General features: G+C 39.1%; 1 protein-coding gene across 2 annotated transcripts in view; it reads left to right on the top strand.

The window, feature by feature from the left end:
* ajap1 (adherens junctions associated protein 1) overlaps window positions 1-20,999 on the top strand; it is a 104,598-nt gene that overhangs the window by 77,705 nt on the left and 5,894 nt on the right. For both annotated transcript variants that reach the window (XM_079679528.1, XM_079679527.1), the window contains exons 3-5: window positions 17,653-17,740; window positions 17,898-18,140; window positions 20,439-20,571. In XM_079679528.1, coding sequence (XP_079535654.1) covers window positions 17,653-17,740; window positions 17,898-18,140; window positions 20,439-20,511 — 404 coding nt within the window. In that variant the 3' untranslated portion in view covers window positions 20,512-20,571. The remainder of the gene's footprint in view (window positions 1-17,652; window positions 17,741-17,897; window positions 18,141-20,438; window positions 20,572-20,999) is intronic.

The raw sequence follows: 20,999 nt of genomic DNA, 5'->3' as shown, positions 1-20,999 counted from the left end.
TTGTCTCCTGCCTTCATTCTCTTGCAATCTATGATCACCTTTTCAAAGTAGCGCATGACGATCCACAGAATTGATCTACATTTCATTAATGTAAAACTCCACTTTGGAGAAAAAAGCACCTGATTGACAGCCTACAGTATGTCCTTCACCATACTGTAGCCCTCATGCCTGAAGTACAGTTCAGCAGCGCTAAAGATTTTTTATTGACAGTCCCTCTGTGCTGTGAGAACGCCTAGACTATATTATATTTACCATTTCATTAAGTCCTCGAGGAACATGGTTTTTAAATGGACCGTACAGGTAGTTAAACGTAAGTCATGTTTAACAACTTATGAAGGAAGCACTATGCTAATTAAAGCTTTCCCATTTGGTGCATAAATATAAATGTCATAAAATTAAGCAGCTATAACAGTAATGGTGATCAAAATGTCCTGAGCCGCCTCCTGCTCAATTACAATGGAAATTGTCTTAATACATGGAGAAATGTAGAATTCAATGTGCAGTACAAGTCCTACTGATTTCCAAAATTTGAAAATATTTATTTTAATTGATGAAGTCTTGCTGTTTTATGACTTTCTGTTTTCAATTTGGCCTTCAACACACTTGTTGTTGTCCGGAGAAATGCTGTGACTATTTTGGGGAATTTGTGGAGCAGTACTTACAGTAAGGTTTGACACTGTTGACCACAACATATTACTCGACCGACTAGAAAACTGGGTGGGACTTTCTGCAACAGTTCTAAATTGGTTTGAATCCTACTTAAAGGACAGAATTTTTTTTGTTTCTATAGGTAAATACACATCTGAGTTGACAAATATGACATGTGGGGTACCTCAAGGCTCCATCTTGGGGCCTCTTCTCTTTAACATCTACATGCTACCACTGGCTCAGATAATGAAAAACAACAAAATAAGTTACCATAGCTATGCGGATGACACACAAATGTACATAAGAATTTCACCAGGAGACTATGCTCCAATTCAAACACTGAGTAAGTGCATTGAACAAATCAATGACTGGATGTGTCAGAACTTTCTCCAATTAAACAAAGATAAAACTGAGGTAATGGTTTTTGGAGCCAAGGCAGAACGTATAAAAGTTTGCGCTGAGCTTCAGTCTGCAATGTTCAAAACAACAGATAAAGCCAGAAATCTAGGTGTAGTCATGGACTCTGACCTGAGTTTCAACAGTCACATTAAAACAGTTACTAAATCAGCCTACTATCACCTAAAGAACATATCTAGGATTAAAAGACTGATGTCACAGCAGGATTTGGAAAAACTTGTCCATGCTTTTATCTTCAGTAGACTGGACTACTGTAATGGTGTCTTCACAGGTCTCACTAAAAAATCCATTAGAAAGCTGCAGCTAATTCAGAACGCCGCTGCTCGAGTCCTCACTAACACTAAAAAAGTGGATCACATCACTCCTGTTCTGAAGTCTTTACACTGGCTTCCTGTATGTCAAAGAATAGATTTCAAAATACTGCTGCTGGTTTATAAAGCTTTGAATGGTTTAGGCCCAAAATACATTTCTGACCTCCTGCTAAATTATGAACCATCCAGATCTCTCAGGTCTTCAGGGACTGGTCAGCTTTCTGTCCCCAGAGTCAGAACTAAACATGGTAAAGCAGCGTTCAGTTATAATGCTCCAAATATCTGGAACAAACTCCCAGAAACCTGCAGGTCCGCTGAAACTCTTACTACTTTTAAATCCAGGCTGAAGACTTTTCTGTTTGTCGCTGCTTTTAATTGAACTATTCACATCTTAAACTGCACTGTAATTTTTATCCATGTATTTGTTATTTTAATGTTTATTTTATTATCTTTTCTTTTTAATGACTGAAATGCCATTTTCTTAATGTCTTTCATTTTTTGTAAAGCACTTTGAATTGCCTTGTGTTGAAAGGTGCTATATAAATAAACTTGCCTTGCCTTGCCTTGCCTTGCCTTGCCTTGTCTAAGGTGACCTTTTTTACCTTCATAGTATATACATACTTACAAATTAAATTGGGCCAGTTACTTATTAGAAACCATCTTTAGCTCTTGGACACATTTTAAACATAATGCAAATAAAGGTAGTAAAAAAAAAAAAGGTATATTCGGTCACCTATTTGACCAAGAAATGGTAATTAGTATTAACAATAACCGATAACGCACTCTTTCTAACAGTATGTCCCTGCCTTCTTCCTTCGTTAGTAAATGAAGCACAACATAATTCCAGAATCTAAATAATGAATGGAAGCACCACAGGGCTCTACTGGGATCACTAGCCTTTCTGGATCTCATAGCTGATATAAGCATGGCTTCTTTATGCTGTTTATCTTTGAAAAAAAAGAAGCTCTCAGAACTTAGGCAGGAACACTAAATGTAGGTTTAATTGCAAGTGGAATAAGTATATGTTGTACTACGATGACTGATAGGTGTATAGTGAATGTGAAATGAAATGGCAGTATGTAATTGTCTTGTCAGCATGGTTGTGATCTCTTTATTTTCACTTGATTGGGAGGTGGCTGTGAGACCACTAATTATTTGAGATGATGGCTGTATATGTATCCTGGAGGAACTGAGCCACCACTTAACTGAGAGCTGGAAATGAAAAGTCAGATTTTTCTGATCGGGTGCACCTTATCGTATGAATAAGCCAACTTTGTCTCATCAGAGCAGATGAATTGAATCACTTTCAAAGCAAAACCCTTGTGCTTAAATGCTGCAGAAAACTTTCTTTTTGCTTTCACAACACATTAACCTGTGTCTGCCTCATATTGGCCCCGAGGCGAGACATAATTACCACGCCGACAGCACCGCATCGGATGCTGATGAAATGAAACTATTACCGAAGGAGAGATGCTTCACTTGGTCTCTGTCTCTTTCTCTTATCTTTCCTGCTTTGTCTTTGAAGATCTTTTTGGAGACATTACATTAATTTAAGTCGGAATAATGCAACATCACACAGGAAAAACGAATTTAAACAAATTATCTTAATCAGAGTACACATAACAATTTACCTCATCTAGATTTCTGCTTGTGTTTTGTGAGGTAATACAGGAGGCATTTAGTTCAAAACATAAGTAATTTGTCTCTTATGGAAAAAACAAGGGGATGATTTTTTCAAAGAACTGAGGAAGGAGGACAGATCTAACACATATTATTAGATATAATATAAGGAGTAATTAAAATGTCTTTCTTACTTTGGTTAAAGTATGACTCTGGTTTGTTATAACTAGATTATGAGATTATGTTCATTATCAATGAATCTGACGATTAAAATGCTAGAAAATCATGATGTCTTTTACATTTATTTTTGAACAGTGCAACCCCAAATATGTTTAATATGGGCGGAGAAACACAGCAAATCTCCCTAAAATGTTTTTTGAAGATCCACTAAGTAACACATTTTGCATGACGTAATTATTTATGTGTTATTTTGCAGAATTGCCTGTCACATTCTTAAAGAAAAACAATTGTATTCACAAATGTAATAACATGGCTACAATATGGTTTGATCAATGCAATACTTATTTGTCACAAATGATTCTTGGTTTTATTTACACCTAGCTTTTTTGCTATTGGATAGCGAGTGAAATGTTATTTTGAAGCGCCAGATATGGTTGTAGGGTGTTGGCTGCATGTTTTGATGTAAACACTCTTTGAACAAACACTTTGGGCTGGTAAATTAGCTGACAATCATTTAAATTAAACAGTAAATTCATTACATGCAATACTTTCTTCTGCCTCAGTAAGACACTGCAAAACCACATGTCATACTGTATAGTATTTCACTTTGGAGGGCTTCTGTGACTTTCGGGTTTATTGCCCAAACAGATTCAAGCTGTAGCGTGTAAACCTTTATTGTTATAGAGATGTATTACACTGAAAAATACATAACTGTTCGGATACTGTGTATGCATTATGTATGTTTGCTTTCATGCATGCACAGACTTTTAGTCCCGAATGTTGAGATATGAATTGTTTGCATTTGGCACCCAGCTGTTTGGTGGATACTGTGTGGCTTTTTCTTTGTGTCTTGTTGTTCTCCAGGCGAACTCTCACTGTGCCAACTTAACCATGACAACCTTCTCAGGTGAATGATGTAAGATGTAATTATATTCGTGGAAATACTTATACAGAACAAATTCAAGCGGGGACATGACATGCAAATCCTCCAGGTAATCTGCGCCCAATGTGAGGGACGAAATCATCAAAATCATGCTCTATTAAGACTGATTTAATTCCTTGTTATTTAATAATTATAACATCAGTGATTCTTTCTCACCCAGCGTCTCAAACAGAAAAGCCTCAGCTCAGAGTAAACCTCTGGGAGACACGCACACATCACAGCTAATTGTAATATAAAAAGCGCTGATGTGGAAATGACAGGGGGCTAATAACAGGTCTGCTTTATCTTTAGAGCATTGACCAAGAATGCCTCAACAATGACAACAGCCATGATCAGAGGTATTATATTCTCTGGTTGTCTGTCCAATTCTGGTGAACATGATAACTCCGCCATGGTGCCTTAACAACCTCTTAAAATGTTTACATAAAATGTAGCAAACTAAATAATCTTCAATTTCAGATAGATTCAATCTCATATATGGCCTTTCTTTTTTTATTACCTACATTAACTAGGCAATGCCCTGTCAGTGTTTTCTTAAGCAACTAAATTAGAACCGGGGTCTTACATTTTTTTCAAGCCAAGGACCTTTAAGCTAAAAGAGGGATTACGCAAGGACCCCCTACTAACTACCGTACATATGTAAAAACATTGAGTTGTTTATTAAACTGGACCTACAATATAATGTGACCTAAAGTGCCATACACACACAGATTTATGGTGCATACAATACTAACCAATTAAAATAATACTACGTAGATGTAGCTAAATAGTTAACCGTTATGGATTGTGCCTCACATTGATTTAGCGCAGATTAGCTAGCTCACACGATTAACACACCATTATCAATGTGTAAATACAAAAAATAATAATAATAATAATAACATATTTCTACATATCAGCCAATTAATATATGCATTTTCAGACGTACTTTAATTAAAAAGAATATTACAAATTGATTACTACATTTGGGGACCACATGGACCTACACAGACCTTCTGATAAAGACCAATACATTTGAATCTATGTCTATCAAACAAATACAACTTAGAATAACACATACATGCTTTAACCACTACCGCTCAGAGTATCTATAAACCATCGCTAGTCAGGCTCTAAGGAACTGTGAGAATATACATGCCCATTCACCCCTGCAATGAACTGCATGCATGAACTAATTCACTATGACTCACGAATACTGTAGGCAACCAGCACAAATTCAAGCCATTAGTGTACTTTGTCTTCGCCATGTCAGGCATGTGTGTATCATGACCGTAATCATCTCTCACTGTGTGTCGGGGTGTGAGCACATAACTGTCAAACAGGGATGCAAGTGGTTGTTTGTGAAAGGAGGAAATTATTCCAAACGCCTCACATCGAAGTGCTAGGTACATAGTGAAGAAAAGTCCATTTATAGCTCACCAAGAGATGAAGGCAGTAAAGAAACATGGCAGGCTTCAGAACTGACTGGAAAAGTTGCCAATGTTTCCTGCCTCTTAATATGAAACGTCTCCTTATATTAAGTGTTATGTTCCACAGCAGACGCACACATGTTGGACTAACAATTGGCTGGTGATTCTGACGCTCCTCAATAAGTATTTCCTAATTTGCAGGAGATGTTGACAATGACCAGATATACACACATTCACTCATTTTATAATCTATCACCATTTCTATCTACCTCTTTTTGTTGGTATATTAGAAGTTGTTATCAACATTGCTGTAATTTGATGCTTTTGTAGCAATAGGTTAAGGAACTTTTGAAGGTTTGAATAAAGATGGACGGTGTGTTTTGTTTTTCAGAGTCCAAAATCTGCACATTAAATTGTTAATCTCAATTGCAATATTCTATAAATATGATTTACCTCTAAGGCCTGATGATGGTCAAGCTAAGACTCACCCTAATCTATTCAAGCTGATGTGTGAAGCAGTCAGTCAATGAGCAGAAGTAAGCCACTTTATATCCACATGGACGAGCTCTTTGCTCCTTCCATTAGTTTTTCTTGTGTGACATTTTGCCGATCAGTTTGGTTTGAACTGAGTATGACACATCAAGTACATGACAGCTCGCCACAGCTTGTCCGAGTTGCACTTATTAACTGCAGGCTATGTGCCTTTCCTCCCACTCACTGTTGGCTTTGATGGCGCAGGACAACCAAAGGGACAACTCTTTGTAATCGCTGAAGAAGTTCACACCCTCTCCCAGGACATAGACGTTAATGTTGCACACAATCAGTCAAAAGGCCTTCAGCAAAGACATTGTTTCTAATGCTTTCTGTATTATTTAAATGGGTCGCATTTATATAGCACTTTCATAGTCTGTATGAAGCCTCAAAGCGCTTTACAAATCAACATTCACCAATCCACACCCATTAACACAGAATGTATGTTCTACCTGCTCAGGGAGACCAATATTCACACACAATCACGCCGTGTTCTTCATGTCATCGAGTGCATGAAAATATCTTGCCCCAGGAAAAATGACCATGAGACTGCATGTGTTGGAAATCAAACCACCGACCTTCTGATTAGAGAAAGACAATCTACCTTGAGCCACAGCCACTCACTCAGATTTCCTTTTTTAATGATATTAATGTATACTTTTACAATTATCATTGTTAACTGTTAGCAGGTCTTGTTTAATACAAACTTTCTGTAGGTGGGTATAATTCTGTTCTCAGAGAGCGCAAGTCTCTCTCAACGCCATTCCCTTAAGTAAAAAAGATATGCGTTTATGGGATTTGGATCTGCTTCAAGATATAATATATTTTCCCTTGGTCCATGAATACACCCTTTCACAATTTTTTGTCAAAATCTGTCTTATAATTTTCTGTAACCCTGCTGTCGAAAGGACAAACAAACCAACACACAGAACTGAAGTCATAACCTCCTAGGGGGAGGTAATAACACAGTGGGCCACTGGCAATAGTACTAAGTATCCATTGAAACGCTAGCCTTGATAGTTAATAACTTCAATGTAATGTGTAATTTCCCGTTATGAGACATTGGGACACCAGTGTGCACTCTCAGCATCATAATGTACCTCATGCATATCTCATTCGGTGTGGAATCTGGATGCCTCTGCTCTTAATGGATGCCTCCTGTTGATCCTTCTCCCACTGCGCTCTGGCCATCATACAGGAGGTGGGAGAAGAAGGAGGAGGTGGTGGTGGTGGGGGGGGGGGGGGGGGTGTACTGTAGCCGTGGTGCCTCCAGATGCTCGCTGATTGTTCCCGGTGATTGTGCTTCTAGTAACTGCGACCCCCCTCTACTCCACGCAGATGGAGCTGTCAGCTCCATTATGGATACGAGATGATTAAAACTGCAGTCAGTGAAGCCACCGATGATAACTTAGGCCTTGTTAGACAGGCTACCGAGTTGTGAGGTTAAATGTAACAGGCTTGTGGGAAGTTAGCAAAAGGTGCCACGTGTTCCTGATAGATACTGTCTAGCCTGGAAACATGCGTTTATTTACAGTAGGGATGTTGAAAGTAAAATAAGTATTTCGAAAAAAGACAAATGCGGCAACAATTCTCATCACGTTTTCAAGATTGTGAAGAGGATGGAGGGTTAAATTCATGGTTTAAATAAGTAAGTCCGTCCCCTGTAGAGCAAAGTGAGCACATGTAAAATGTATATTAAGTGTTTTAGGAGTCTATTTTTAAGCGAGCTCGGTGAACATTGTGATGCAGAATGTTGACCCGCTGAAGACCTGTAGAGGCGTACAATACAGCCTCTTCAACAGCGAGAGACGCACAGAGACACAGAGAGAAATCACTTCTCCCCATCGGTTACCATGGCAATCCAATACATTTGCCATTACTTCTTGGTGTTGACTCTCAATAAAGTGGGTAAAAATGATCTCCTTTTCTCGAGTGTTAAATCTGGACCTAAGTGCTGATGCCAGGCGTGCAGAGTCAAACACCCTCTCCCTGATTTACAGAAACGCCAGCCAAGAGAAGAGGAAGGGGCATGACCGAGCAGATGCTGCTTCGCTTTTTGTTCCTCCGCTGTTCAGCTCTTTCTTCATGGCTTAACACATCTGCCCAAAGGAAGAGGAGTGCAGATGTTGACCGAGGAGGATTGTGTTTCTGTCCATCAGAAGGCATGACGTTTTTTAATCAACAACTTATTTTTCAAAACCAATTAAGTTTGATTTATTTTAGCTTCTCAGTGTTGCCAACAAATGTGTGTTGCTTGACAGGAAAGACAAAGAAGATGATAGAGTATCCAGAAGGATTTAGATTCAGAGCCAAAACAGTGCAGGTGGTATGTCTCCCACTCCATTCACCTGCTAAACAATTTCGCCAAGCTTTGTTCGCTAAAAAATACCACCTGTCTCCGGCTTGACAGCACGCACATTTCAGGATGGTGGATTGAAGCTGCTCTGTGGCAATGGCATTTTACTCCCACCTGAAAACTGAGTCATTTCCATTTTTTTCTACCGTTAACGGGACTGTGTGTTCTCGACTGTTCCTAATACAGGCAGACACACAACACAAGAGTATCCTGTATCGTCCTGTAAAGGGCGCCATCATCTAACGATATACTTGTGGCACCTTTTTTGGGAAATTCTAGCATTTGCTATCCTGCCTGACTCAATGGTGCATCCTTGCCTTTGACACTGAGAGAAAAGGCATGAAAGAGTAATTGTTTCTGATCTTTCCCTCTTCTCTCAGTCTGTCCCTCCTCTTCAATAAGTGTTTTAGATTGCTTGGCACCTCAGTGGAAATCAGCCTAGATTGCCACCTTGACACTGATGTTAATTGGCAATTCCTATCCATCAACGCGCCACCTTTGACGGAAGTCTTCCCGAAACCTGTCCCGTTCAGGTGCTCAGGTTGGAGAGAGGAGGGAGGCGATCTTGGAAGGGTCAGGCAGCGTATTAGCTTGTATTGAGTTTTCCTGGATTGATGTTACTTTGTGGTGCGTCGGAGTTAGCGGCTCAACCTCTGCGAGCCGTAACTTTCTTTCACAAATGAGGGGCCTTTCCCACATTTTTCGGGAGCTTTTAAGCCAACAGTGTGTGGGTGTAGGCACCATTAGTCCTAAATGGCTCTTCGCAATGGATGCCTGATAGGGCTTACTGGAAATACAGCATACAAACACATACACAATAATGACAATAATTCCTACATACATGCATAGCAATTAAGTAGTCATTCTCTTTCCCTCATCATCCGCCAGTATTGCCTTGTTGTGGCATTGTTACTCAGAGGACAAACTGCCTGCAGTTTAGATGTTGGCACTAAATTCACTTGCAGCTGGACAAGCCAAGGTCAAAAACCGCCACATAAATCGTGGCATGTCATGGCAGAATCGCCTTTGGTTACTAAATGTTATTGCTTTTTATAATTAAGTGTTCTCATTTGTTCTTTTAACGTGGTACTGTACAGTATGTCTATTTCTACCAAGTACATCATTTTGTTAAATATCTTATTGCAGGATGCTCTCTGTTGAGGGATGATGTTGTATTAGGTAAAGTTTATTCACAGAGTCTGAAGAGCTACAGTCTTTACCCAGGTCTGTGTTCCTCACATTGAAATGTCATTGTGGGATTATATAGTTTCAGTAAAACATGAGTGCTGATGTTTCCCTATATCCAGCATTAGCTAATTAAACATTTCTACCGGAACTGTACTAATTGCCACTTCACAATTTAAGGAATGCGTTCAGATTTAAGTATAATCCGCATTTCTCAGGCTCTGAACTCAGGATGCTTCTTCTCAAAGGCAGCATTAATATGTTTGGCCCATTGGGGGCAAACAGCTTTAAACACACATTTTGCACATCCATCTGACTCCAAGTCCAATATTCATTCTCCCTTATTTTGCTGTCCACCAACTTGGGCAAATATATTGCTCTATAGATGCTAGTTGCTAATTTTGTATGCTGTTTGATGGTCGTCAGGTCGCATACAGTAGATAAGTCTCCGGGTTTTCATTAAAAATAGCTACCCACTGTGTCTGGAAACTAGGTTGATAGGAGAGTTAAGACTAAACCAGATGCACATTAGCGGTAATGGGGTTAAAGCTTAAACAATTAGCTATTAAGCTAAAGTAAAGCTAAAGGGAACTGCTAAGTTTGTTTATTATTATTTTATGTTATACCACAATTGTTTCAACTGTTACAAGACAAAACATTCAAAAATAAGTAAGTAATGTACATATCTTTAATACACCTAGCCTGTTAATATAACATAATATAACAATATAACCTAGTATATAACATGATGTAACAATGGTAAAAACATTTTGGAGAGAATTCGAACCAGACATTACCTGTTTAGATCACATTAACCACACACACAGTTTTCAAGCTGGGGTTCTTTGATTCAATCAATCAATGTTTATTTATATAGCCCAATATCACAAATGTTACATTTGTCTCAGTGGACTTCACAGTTTTTACAGAATATCAGTATGACAATACGACACCCTCTGTCCTTAGACCCTCACATCGTACAAGGAAAAATGTCCAGAGAAAACCCAAAGTTTAAAGGGGAACATGGGAGAAACCTCAGGGAGAGCAACAGAGGAGGGATCCCTCTCCCAGGACGGACAGACGTGCAATAGATGCCGTGTGTAAATCGAAGAGATAATACATTTTACAGCATAGGTAGAACAAATGTTTGGAAATGCATGTGTCTATAATAAGAAGATGAATCCACGAAGATGTCAACAATCCTGTGGGAGCCATCAGGGAAGTAGTATGATGAGAGTCAGGCAGGTCCGCAGAGACAGGTTCAGCCACGGCTTGAAGTCCACGACTCAAATCAGGACTCAGGATAGAGGATCCAGGACACAGGACCACAGCAACAGGATCAGCCTCGACTCAGGATCCCGGCGTAGATATAGACACTCATTAAAAGCAGGTTGCAAGGAGATATTTCATTTACCCACCAAGCATTTCTTTGACATGTTCATCAAACTGTGATAGACAAGAAGGTACAAAAAATCTCATTTGTTTCTCGCTGGGAGCATCAATGGGGGCTCCAAAGCTGCTGCCACAGAGGTCACAAGCTTGCTGTACTTTATCCCTCTTTCTATCCACCTCCCACTCTCTTTGTTTGGCAGGGATTTGACCAAACCAAACCTGACCGGGTAGCTCTAAAACAAGGTGACTGAAGGTTACATTTGAACTTTGACTTCAAACAGCCAATCCAAATTTCTTTCAATCTGACTGGCTGGATGAAAATACTGTGGATCAGATTTGTCACCCAGGCCATTAGCTGCTCTGTTACCTCTGCACCCTTTAACATACTGCCCTGAAAACAAGGGGAAAGTGGTCTTGTAGGGATGGTTTGTGCTGCCGGATCTCATTTGCTTGGGTTCATTTGTTTAATTAAAGGCACTAGTAGGAAAGAATATGTATATTTTGCTTCCAATGGTAGCCTGAACGACCTTTTAATGAGCAGAAATATCCTGCAACATGTAACATAGCATCACTAAGCTGCACACAGAATGCCTGTGTTTACCAACTGAGCCAATCAAATTCCTCTGGAATAAAATCCCAGACTGGCAGGGCTGCTAAACATGCATGTGTTTTGTTCACTGACATCACACTCGCCCATCGATGCTTGCATGCACGCCATGACAGTTGGTATTAAAATCAGAACCTTTCCTTGCATGGGCAGAGCAGTTTCCATTAGAGATCCAACCGAAAGCTGTGCCATAATGTGATTTAATCAGATGTGATTTTGCAGAGAAGAATCCATCAAGAGCATCTTTTAATCTCAAATGTCCTGACTTTAAAGTGCTTCGTTTCATTGTGACTTCAATGTAAAATGAAACAATTCTCAGTAGAGATCTCAGCCATTAATCAAGGTCATGGACGAACTCTATTATGCCTGATCTTGGACAGATGTTAATTTATAAGCAAACACTTTCAACTTAACAGTCTTGACGTCAGCCGGAGACGAGGCAGAGTCGTAGGTGGGCAACGACAGAGAGGGGATATGAGAGAAAATGCAAATGGCTTGACAGATAAGTTAATGTGCCTTTGCCGAGGCGAGGGATTCTGATTGTGCTGGGCAGGTAAGGCTATCCTGAGCCAGCCGGAGATATCATTAATCCAAGGTTGACCTGGCCTGCAGAAGTTTATTATCCAGGAGGAGGCTGTCCTGACAGCAGGCAGGCAGAGGAGAGGCCGTGTTGTTTTCCAAAACGACAGAGCAGCACTTCCTTTTGAGCCTTCCTGAAGACAAATTGGCTTGGATCAGCAGCCAGGCAGCTGGCTGATGGAGAGGTGAGATGTATAAGGCCCACGTGGGCATTTTATTGATGACGGCTTTTTTTTTCTTTCTCCCCCCTCTCCTGCAGAATGTCACCTGCTGCAGTGTGTCATTGTGTCCTAGTCGCTCTCCTGCTCTATCACTCACCCACACACATACAGCACACGACACACTAACCATACTGTACAGTGGAATAGGCTCACACTAATCCTTACTTTAGACATGTAGCACACCTGTTTGTTTTTGTTGTGGATTACTGTCCTCTGGCAATAGTGGGAGATCAGCACACAGGCAGGTTAAAGTTTAAATAAGAACAATGCTTGTGTACTCTAGTCACAAAAACAAAGGGAGGAAAACTTTCGTATCTGCAAGATGGGTAAAATGCAAAAAGGCTGCATTGTTCCTTATTTAGTGTTAGTGTTGATTTAGCGAAACAAGACTTTAAACCAACACATTGTTTGGGTTCAAAAACGTCAGTATGCTACTTTCACTGCACCAAAACATTGGAAAGCCATTGGCATAAAGGTGGTAGGGACCAAACAGAGCCTATAAAGGAGATATTTCCCAGAGCCAGAGACAGTATATCAAATCAATTATATTTGTCTCTGTTGTTCGATGTTTGAATAGCGGGCATTTAATCATTTCAAAAGTGATATGCTTGTCTGATGTTGTGGTTTTAGTTTGTTGGCCAAAAACACAATTAATATGGTTTTAAGTAGCCTAAAATAACAAAAACAATATAAAATGTTCTCATATGGTCTTAAGAGCCTGTATCCTCAACCCTGCATTAACACACCTATGGGATTAGTTTTGTATCATAAAGATAAAGCAACACTTTCTCAGAATAAAGCAAATCTATGAGTTTAAAAAAAGAAAAAAAAACTGAGGCAAGCAAAATAAAATACATTTCAAAAATAAAACTATAAATTGTAAACAAATCATTTGTGTAATCATGTAAACTATAAGTATTTTTTCTTTGTTTTAACATAGGTTTTTGTTTGCAGTTCTTGTTTCTTCTTTCTCAATGATCAGACTTTTGCTCTCGCTGCAGCTTTCTCGTTTACGCTCCCTCATTTTTTGTTTGAGATTTTGACACGAACATCCCAGGTGGGCGGGACTTTCAGGGGTGTGTCCTCATTGGCTACTCAGTTTTTGAGTGACAGCCCACTACACCACAGATCATACAGTGCAACTCATGCAGCAAACTCCGGAGTCCACTCGGCCACGTTAGTGTTGGTGTCTCCTGGGGAGTTTTCATGAACATATCGGACTCATTTATGGATTGCTGTGCATTAGACTTGTGTTGTGTAGTTTATACTTTATTCCAACTTTAAATATGTTAATACCTGAACACACTGGTGCTGTTAAATAATTTCCCAATTTGGGATTGATAAAGTGTCTGTCTGTCTATTTATTTTATAGATTAAAATATATTTTCAAGCTAAAGGTGATACACAATATAAACTGTATACTATTATTTTTTCAAAGACATGTTACATTTCGAAAGCATATATTGATATGTTTAGGACAAACAATTAAAGACTGCTTTAATTTAACAAATTCTACAATATAAAAGTGGCAGATTTTCTTTATTAAACAGAGCAGACCTAGGCTGCATACCAACACAATTAGGAACATGCTCACATCTTACTATGTTGGTCTGAAGAGCTGAAGCATTCACACACAATGGATACAAACTGTGTTGTGTCATTCTATATCCTCTGAGAAAATGATATACATTTAGCATTAAAAATTCGACATACTATTCCTAGCCTGAGGAAGATATGAATAATCAACAGATTCTAATGGAATCTCTAAGATTTTCACGTAGAATAAAGACAAAAGAGTGATTATACAAATTACATTTATTGAAATTTTAACCAGAAGATGAAGTCTCAAAGAATGTTTTAGATAAAAGGACATAAAACAAAAAGGTGGATAATAATAACATCTATTAAATGTATATGTAAAGACATTTGGTCAAATGAAATGACACTGAGCAAGTGATAACAGTAACGCCAGCTTGGATGAAGATGGTGCAGGTTTTTCTTCATGCCCCCCCTCCGTGCTGTCCCCTCAGAGGAAGTGGGGAAACGGGATAAGACTCTGGACACCTCGCTGTCTCAATGATCCACACTGTTAATATGAGAGGAACATAAATGTTTTAGGAAATTAAAAATATGAAGTTAACAAATAAAACACAGCTCAGGGGCAGTCATGGACGGTAGGTTTTCCTACAAAGTTAACTCAGCCACCATTGATTTTCATATCAAATTAGCGTGTTAATAAAATAAGCTATCATGGCTTATACTTGCATATCTAAACAGAATCATGAAAGCCTGTTGGTAGAGTGTGTGCGCAGGTGTCTGAACGCTCACTCACTGCTAGCTTTGTAGCTAACTGTTAGGCTACTTAGCTTGCATTGTTATGGATCTAAAGGTAGCAAAAGCTAACTTTCATAGCACTGCTTTTCTTTACTTCTCACTTAACACAATAAAGAAACAGAACGTATAGTACAGCCAATGAACACAAATGATCAATACTTACATATATTTTCACTTGTAGTATTATAATAATTGAAATGCTGGTTCTTCTGGAGGTGTTCTATCCAAGCTCAGCTACCGCACCGCAGCTGCCTGCACTGTACAATCGCTGGAGGACTGGGCTGTCACTCAAAAACTGAGTAGCCAATGGGGACGCACCCCTGAAAGTCCCGCCCACCTGGGATGTTTGTGTCAAAATCTCAAACAAAAAATGAGGGAGCGTAAACGAGAAAGCTGCAGCGAGAGCAAAAGTCTGATCATTGAGAAAGAAGAAACAAGAACTGCAAACAAAAACCTATGCTAAAACAAAGAAAAAATACTTATAGTTTACATGATTACACAAATGATTTGTTTGCAATTTATAGTTTTATTTTTGAAATTTATTTTATTTTGCTTGCCTCAGTTTTTTTTTCTTTTAAACTCATAGTTTTGCTTTATTCTGAGAAAGTGTTGCTTTATCCTTATGATACAAAACTAATCCCATACACACCTCCCTTCCCAAAGCGCTGAGAATAAATTAGAACAATTTGTTTAGTTTTTTTGACGTACCATCATACGAATTGCTCTCACTTATTTTTAAATAAAAAGCCTCTGGGCAAAATCTGCAGAAATGAATTCACGTGAGAAAAAGGGTATTTAAAGCGTGCCAGCTCTTTGGTTAAGTGTCTGCTGTGTGAGGAAGTATTCGGTTTGAAAAACAAAATAAAAAATACATAAGAATAATGCATTCTACAAGTACTTGGACTTGGTTATCCATTACAGTTGGCTGTAATGGAATGGAATTATTAATATCTCTCTTAAATTATGAATCACAGTGGATGACAGTATCATCAATACTTACTGAAGTGCAACCTAATCTTAGGTTGTCATCCTCTGCTTTTAAAGTGAGCTTCCTCTGGTACTTTGTTGAGTACAGCAGAAAACTAAATAGTAATACTCATCCCCATGGGCGTAGGAAGCATCCTGAATGTGGGGGGCACATTTTTAACAGGGGGTTTGGGGATCCCCCCCATGAAAAAAATTAATTGATTTCCTGTATTCTGGTGCATTTTAACAGGTGGTTTGATAGTTTTATGTGGCTACACTAGCATGAGGGAAATGATGGGTACATTTTGTCATTTCATCCAGTCGTAAAGAAAGGAAACATGTTTGATTATTAATTCAGAGCCGTCTTTGAATTAATAAAAAGCAGTTTAAAGGCCCATTTTTTGTACATTTATATACAACAATAAATATTTGTGAGTGCATTGAGCGATATTGTTGTGGAGAGTCATTTATATATAAATTGCAAAATACATTTGTGAATCCTTCTGTGAGCATTTATTAATATTGAGACTGATCTGACTCCATACGGATGTTAAGTTCACCTAGGAATGGTATCATTGACTTAAATGTTCAAATAAATGTTGCTCTTCTGTCTATATTGGTCATATGATGCCCCTTGACTGAAATGTTTCCTGTTCAATATCCCCACTGATTTCCTTAAAATTCTGGGATGAGAGTCCACATCACAATTGACTCTAAACTGTCATTTCCCTTTCATCACTCACCTCAGCAACGGACCTCTCTCCACTGTCCCTGTGTTCTGCCTCTGACTCACTCTCAAGCGCCTAGATGTCAAGAGAGGTGGTGAAGTGATCATTATTTATTGAGCAGTATACTCTTTCACATTGAATCATAACAAGTCATACTGAATGTAAATACAACTGACTCTAAAGTAAGTCCCAGTCTGGGACATTGGACATTTTGAAGACTCAAAGTCCCAAGCAGTAGGTAGAATATTAGCTAGTCTATGTAATGTGCACAGAAAATAAATAGTTAACTGAATGCTGGGATGGAAATTGCCTATAAGCACTCAGTAAAACATAAACACACACAAAAAGCTTCTGAATGATAAGAAGTATAATTAAAACATAATGCACATTACCATTTTGAGAGAGCGTACCGAAGTTAAAGAACTCAGAAAATAATCTCTTATCGAACTGAGGCTCCAGTAAAACACACTGACTGCGTCTCTACATGGACATCATGGTGTTTACATGAGCACAGAGAGATCGGTTATTCATGTTCCCTGTTTACATGATAAATACTAGTAACCTGGCATTTCGATGCCTTTTCTCATCTAAACTATTCAGTATTTATATCTCTACCATGACATAAAGACGAAACTCCTCTCAAGAAGTGAGACGCTTTTGCCACCGCCGCCATCACTGTTAACTGATTAACTGCTACCAGCTGATGACTTACTTTCCTCTTCTTTGAAATGTTCTTATGTCCATGTTGTCTGGGGGAGAAAACATATCAAACCAAGAGATCGTCAGCTTTGATTTTCGCTGTATTAACCATTTCCTGAACATTTGGTGTGTGTGCCTTACCTCTGCTACCGGCATCGCTTCATACAACAGATCTGAGCTGTCCAACTATGACAACACTCCTTGAACATGCGCGTGCTATGTGAGAATCTGCCTTGGTACAAAGTAGCAGTGAAAACATGGTACAGAGTGTCATTGATTTGGGCATTCTCTCAATAAGCAAGTGGAATGGATTTGATAGTGAAGCACTGACACAGCGCTCTACAAAGTGCGGCGAGTGGATAGACCGATTCACAGACTTTCCACATGGTAAAAGTGGGGGGGTCTAAACTAATCATTTGAAAAAGTGGGGGGGACTTGTCCCACCCTCATATGATGGCTGCGACGCCCATGCTCATTCCTCCTCAAATGTAATTATACTGCTCTTGTGTTTACTGTCTTTTTGCAGGTTTGGCAGTTCACCAGATAATCACAATCACTGTGTCTCTCATTATGGTTATCGCAGCCTTGATCACAACACTCGTCCTTAAAAACTGGTAGGAAAGATTCCTTTACTTTTTGTATTATGTATTGTGTTTACAGTCTAACCCATCTGTAAGAACTTCTGCTATGTCAGAATATCCTTTGGATGATGAGAAGGGTACAAGGTATGATTTTATGTTTGTTTCTTGTCTTTGGTGCGTGTTTTTGTAGCTGTGCGCAGTCGGGAAATGGCCGCCACAATAGCCATCAGCGCAAGATCCACCAGCAGGAAGAGAGCTGCCAAAACCTGACAGACTTCACCCCGGCTCGGGTGCCAAGCAAGGTGGACATATTCACTGCCTACAATGACAGCCTGCAGTGCTCACATGAGTGCGTCCGGACTGCCGTGCCAATCTACACTGATGAGATGATCCAGCAGACGCCTGTCTACAAGACTGCTTACAATGGAAACAGGTACGCCGGCCCAGGGCTGTTTATAGCACAAGAGGGATGCACACAGGAATCATTGTTCCGTTGGACATTTCAACATTTCAAGTCTTTTCCAGGGAGATTTTTTAAATCAGGCATTACAGGTTAATGTCCTGAATATGATGTAACCCCATGCTGAAGGGCAGAGCCAGATTTATTTAAACTGGGTTAAGAAATGTTGTTTTCCTAATATTAGTGGTTGTATGAGGGGATAAATGTTCTGATAACTTGACAGTATAAAGCATTACAAAATGACAAGGAAATGAAATACTTTTCACCAAAATAACTAGTTACAGACACATTTTTGAAATTACTAGGATGTTTTACATTACAATATGTTTGACACCCCATTTATATTTTAGCCATTTCATGTAGTAAGCTGTTCACCAAAGAAGTTGGGTCAAGATTCTTTTTTTTCAGGTTGAAGGCACCAGTAATTTTATTATAGAGGAAAAACAAATTCTTCATTTTTGACCTCAAGGTACAGGTACAGGGCCAATTGTTTTCCCCCTCCACATTCAGCCAAGTTAAATATCAGGGTCAGAACCAATTTAGAGATAGGGCCGGAATTTCCCACCGAATTGGAAAATAACTGTTAAAACTACTTTTTTCTCCATAAAATGATTAAATTCCTCACATTCTTCCCCTTGCGTGCATTTCTAATCTCAACCACAATCAGTGTCAGTCAGAGGCTTGTTTTCTCAGCAAAGCCATGGGTTGCCCTTAATGCTTTCGTCCATTCATTCCTTGATCATCTGCCCGAGTGCTCAGCCCTGGCACGCTCAAGCTGCACACAAAAATCCAAACCTACCTGGGATTTTTGTTCTGGCTTAATTAGTCAGTTTGTAGATGTAGGGCACTGCAATGTGGAGTCTTTACAGAGCCATTGAACTGATCCTTCTGACACCATTTCAAATGGCAGACAAGTACTATATATCCACTTTAAAAACTCAACGACTAAACACAAAAGTCATGAAATGTAATATCCGTAAACTGTGCTCAAAACATCTATGTTTACCCACCAAACTAATATGCGCTGCTTCACACCAAAAGGAAGGTGTAACACTGTTGAGTCATTGGTGTGTTTGCTTTCCACTCTGAGTTCAAATCACTTCTCTCTGTGGATGAAGATGTGTCACTCTTTGAAATAAAAAGGAGTTTTGACTGTGTTACTGAGTGGATAACAGTAAGTCATCAAAGCTGCATGGCCGCCAAAGATGGTCACACTTACTCTGAGTATCTGAATCCTGTAACAGATTCATTATTCTGGCAGCGAGGATAGGATCTCTCAGCTGGTGTAAATAGTACAAAGTGTCTGGATTTAGTCATGGAAGGAGGGCAAAATGTTTAGCATCAATGCTGCTGATTAATTCAGGAATTATTAACTTCAACAAAAAGTCTCAGTATGTTTTTTTCTGTCCCTCTGCTTGTGTTTCTCTGTGATTAGTGACACCGATTTGACCAGCATTGGCAAAATTATTATGTGATAGTAACTTCTTTCAAAAATAATTACTTGTGCCGCCATGTGGCTCAGTATCAATGAGGGGGACCCAGGTTTCAAATCTGGCCTGGGACTATTTATGCATGTCATCATCTCTGTCTCCGCATTTCAACCAACCAAGTCTCACAAATAAAGTATAATAGCTACGTTGGTCTACAAGGGAAAACGTAGTAATTTAACAAAAAACCCTCTCAAATGTTGACATGGCAAAATATATCTTGTTTATACATTCCCAATGGCCAGTGCCCATGTTACGTCATCGTCAACTTTCCCGGTGTGAAAAAACAACAACATGGTTTGCAATGACTTTTTTTCTCCATAAAATGATTAAATTCCTCACATTCTTCCCCTTGCATGCATTTCTAATCTCAACCACAATCAGTGTCAGTCAGAGGCTTGTTTTCACAAATGTATTACACACATGTAAACGCCTCTCTTTGTCTTTTCTAAAGGCTAGCATTTATACCTGAAAAATGCACTTTAAACAATATGTTCTAGACTTGACAGTATTCTTTAGTAGAAGACACAATAAGATGCAGTAGATGCTGACCTAGCTGTTCTTCGCTTTGTAAATAAATAATCACATCTATATGTAAAAATGTCGACAAATACTCCCTAAACTCATGTTGACACAACAAATGTTTATCAATAATGTCTCTTCAGAATCAATTCAGGTTAAAAGCTAACAATGAAAACAATGGTGCTACTGAATGAAATGCAAATATGCAACCAACTACACTCCCATCTATCTATAACAACGTTCTCACCTCTTTACCCTACAGGCCCTCCCCCACTGAAAGACAACTAATTCCTGTGGCCTTCGTGTCAGAGAAATGGTTTGAGATCTCTTGTTGACAAGCTGAAGGCCTTCTTCACTTCCTGTGGGTGGAAGACACTTCCTGAATTCACGCTCTGGTGGGTACTGTGCCACATTTTAATTGCACAAATCCTTGCATGAGCCTCAGTCACCTCTATACCCGTGGTAATGCTGCCCCACTTTGGGACCAGAGGGGAACTTGGCATGGGTTTGTTTCAAGTGACATGACTGCGCTCCTTTCAATCGCTGGGCTGCGATGAAAAAGGGCTGAGAAATCCAGTTCAGTGCCGTATCAGAGGTCCTTTAGTTGAGATAAGAAACTAATTATGAACATATCAGGAATAATAAGCTTTATTCTCAAAGTTAATGATTTCACTCCTCATATCTGAAATACTTTCATTAATATTCATGTTGCCCCTTTCTTTCTTACACCATATTGTTTTGAACAGGAATGAAGAAGCACTTTCACTTGACTTGTGAAAAATGTTTTGTATGCATGGTAATGTATGCAAGAATGGCCCGCATT

This window comes from Notothenia rossii (assembly GCF_949606895.1).
Source record: "Notothenia rossii genome assembly, chromosome: 4".
NCBI lineage: Eukaryota > Metazoa > Chordata > Actinopteri > Perciformes > Nototheniidae > Notothenia > Notothenia rossii.
This window is presented reverse-complemented; position numbering and strand designations above follow the sequence as displayed.